Source organism: Corylus avellana, chromosome 1 (genome assembly GCF_965113065.1).
Source record: "Corylus avellana chromosome 1, dhCorAvel1.hap1.2, whole genome shotgun sequence".
Lineage (NCBI taxonomy): Eukaryota > Viridiplantae > Streptophyta > Magnoliopsida > Fagales > Betulaceae > Corylus > Corylus avellana.
Window position 1 is genome coordinate 35,146,927 of NC_142490.1, and position 3,211 is coordinate 35,150,137.

At 32.6% G+C, this 3,211-nt stretch overlaps 1 protein-coding gene across 1 annotated transcript; it reads left to right on the forward strand.

The window, feature by feature from the left end:
• The first annotated feature begins 1,113 nt into the window (after nt 1-1,113).
• LOC132172486 (protein PHLOEM PROTEIN 2-LIKE A9) lies at nt 1,114-3,211 on the forward strand. Its single transcript, XM_059583997.2, has 3 exons — nt 1,114-1,225; nt 2,621-2,706; nt 2,791-3,211. Exons 1-3 carry the CDS (start codon nt 1,175-1,177, stop codon nt 3,185-3,187), a joined length of 534 nt encoding a protein of 177 aa, XP_059439980.1. The 5' UTR covers nt 1,114-1,174; the 3' UTR covers nt 3,188-3,211.

A 3,211-nucleotide genomic window follows, 5' to 3' on the forward strand; every position in this document is an offset into this window, starting at 1 on the left:
TAGAAATTGTAGGGTTTGAGCCCTAGTTCGCACAAAGTTACAAAACCCTAAAAATCACACTTTCCATATCAAGACTGGCGGCTGACTTGCTCCTCACACACGGGTGCGCTCGATCGTAGCCCGTGTGCGATCGATCGTAGGTATGCGATCAATCCTTCGTGCTGCCGCTTGATCACTAGTGCGATCGAGGCTTCCTTTGGTGAGCACGAGCGCACACATTGCACTCGTGGTCTTCGCCTGTAGTGTGTTCGATCGCAACTTCACTACGATCGATCGCACTACCAGAGCCTGTATTCTTTCTCAAAATAACTCTTTAAGCCCGAAACTTCCGAGATTGCTTCATTTTCTTTTGACAACCTACAAAAACAAAGAAAGCACATAAAAGAACTAAAATGGCAGAAATTAATCAAAACTAAAAGATTAACAAATGTAAATTAAGGGTTAAAATATGAATATTTTAGCACTTAACAGTCGACAAGTTTACCTAACCAACTTGCTATTCTACTTTATTGAAGCCAAATTGATAGAAGATCCAAATTGCCTCACAGTCACAGGGGTGGTCGTTTTTATGACTCTGAAATTTATCAACCATACAGAAGGCATCGGACACAGAGTTGAAGGAAGAAAGTCTCTTTTCATTTATTCTCCAAAAAAGCTTTGATTCCATAACGACCCACTTCTACACGTATTCTAAATATGAACCCACTACTTTCCCCCACCCTTCTTTTTCTTTTTCTTTTTCTTCATACATATATATATATATATATATATATATATATATATGTGCGCGCGCTCGCGCGAATAATTGACAAAACATATGTTCTTTTTTCATACAACTAAGAAACCACCTTCTTTCAATGGCATTCCCTAGCTAATTGATTCCAATATACCTTTCCACTTATTCCCAATCAGCACTTTACACGTGGAAGACAATTAATGCTAATCTTCCAAAGAGGTAATATATATTCCTTGTCTTACTATATAAAACACTCATCAAGGGATCCATAGCTTCTCAAGCAGACACATATTCCTTTTTCTTTTCTTCCTTATATATATATATATATATATATATATATATATATATATATAAGACTCATCTCATCAAGGCACATATATCCATACCTTCTCAAACGATCGAAAAGAAGAAAGAAGAAAGAAAGAAAAACGCATACAAATGGCTACAAAACCTCATTATGATGCAGACCCCAGCATAAATGTACCAGAGGTATGCATATATATCCTATTTTATGCATGCAATTATACACTTTTATATATTTTTTTAGCTATGGACTTGTTTGGTTATGTGATTTCAAAACATGTTTTTTATTTTTTTTATTTTTTAAATTAAGATTTTAAAACGTGCGATTTCAGAACCCGATTTTTAAAATCACAATTTGCCCTTTAAAATAATAGTTTTGCTTTTTAAAATGCTCTATATTGTCTATGATTTTAAAATGTTACTTTTACATTTTTAAATTAAGTTTTTTAAAAATACATTATCAAATGATGTATTTTCTGCGATTTAATTTAAAATTGGATTTTTGATCTGCAAAATCTCATCTTGAATTGTTGGAAAACCATGCATGCTTCTTGTATTTCGTTGAGTTGTCATGTGTTGCCGATAGTTGTCACATCATATTGCAAAAAATGGGTTGGTAAAATGAACTTGTAATTCTTGGAAACTTGTAACAATTATAGGTCGGTCTGTGGGGTGTATTATAGTATATGGTTGGTGAAGGCGATTCCACAAGGAATTCAATGGTATCAAATTAATGAGAGGTGATTGGGTTTAATTAATACAGGAAAATAAAAAATAATGAGGATTTTTGAGTTTTTTTTTTTTTTTTTTTTTTTAATTTTATTTGGAACTTCCTTATTTTATAATATAATTGCACGATTAGGATATGTTGATATGTGCAAAGGACCAGCTAGCTCAATAAAAAGATGAGATATGTGAAAGATGAATATGGCCTTAATTGTTAACTACCAAATACGTACGTACCTTTATATAAAGAAATGATAAAAATCATTTTACATATCTCATCTTTCATCTACCTTCATGTTGAAATGATGAATTTGCCGTTTAATTTATGTGAGACCCATATGAGCAATTTAATGATGGATCTATTGGATTTGTAAAAATAATAAGTTAAAAAAATAGTTTAAAAAATAATGCGTAACTTACATTGTTGATATATATATATTGAACCCCAAAGTTTAAAAATTGACAATATACTCCTTTAATATTTCAAAAGTTTTCAATTTAAACCTTCCGTTACTAATTTCCTTCAAATTAGATGAAAATTTATGAAATTACGTAATTACTCTCACGCTATTTTTTTTTTTTAAATTTCCGTCCAATTTAACGAATATTAGTAATGGAAGATTTAAATTGAAATTTTTTGAAACATTAGGAGATACATTGCCAATTTTTAAACTTTGGTATTCAAATTGAAAAATCCTTAAAACTTAAGGAGTAAAGTGATATATATATATATATATATATATATATATATATATGTGTGTGTACATAATAGAATTAATACTTTTAATTTTAAATCTTCAAGATATAATATTATATATACATAAATTAATAAAGACCATATTTTCTTCACTACAGACGGAGAATGGGTTTAACATTCCTCCAAGAAAACTGAATATCGTGTGGGGCAATGAATCCCGCTACTGGCGCTTACCATCTGACTCGTAAGTTTCAATTAATTTTATTTATTTATTTATTCTTAATGCTATATATTAAAAACCTTTTTTAATTTTTTTTTCTTTTTGTAGGACTCCGTATGTGGAATTGATACAGGTCTCATGGCTGGAGGTCACCGGTTCAATCGACTTATCGGCCGGAGAGCAGTATGAAGTAACGTTCAAGGTATCCCTGGCATCGGACGCGTTTGGGTGGAATGGGTGTCCGGTTTACGTGATGGCCAAGTTTGGGAAAAAGGGAAAGTACACGTGGAAAAGAGCAACCTTGGACAAAGGCACAACAACAGCCGGAGAAGTTTTCTCAATTCCTGACCCGTCGCTTAAGATAACAGCTTCAGGTGCCTCCAATGAAACCACTACTCTCTACTTCGGTTTGTACGAAGTGTGGAGCGGGAAATGGAAGGGAGGTCTCAGAATCCACGAGGCACTCGTCAAGAAACTACCCAAGACGACCAGTACCAGTACTTAATTAATTAATTATTATACTACTTTG

Excerpts from the sequence above, each read along its gene's own strand:
- LOC132172486 (XM_059583997.2), top strand. The coding sequence starts at position 1,175 with ATGGCTACAAAACCTCATTATGATGCAGACCCCAGCATAAATGTACCA. Across the intron at positions 1,226-2,620 it reads CCAGCATAAATGTACCAGAG|ACGGAGAATGGGTTTAACAT; the intron begins GTATGCATATAT and ends TCTTCACTACAG. Across the intron at positions 2,707-2,790 it reads TGGCGCTTACCATCTGACTC|GACTCCGTATGTGGAATTGA; the intron begins GTAAGTTTCAAT and ends TTCTTTTTGTAG.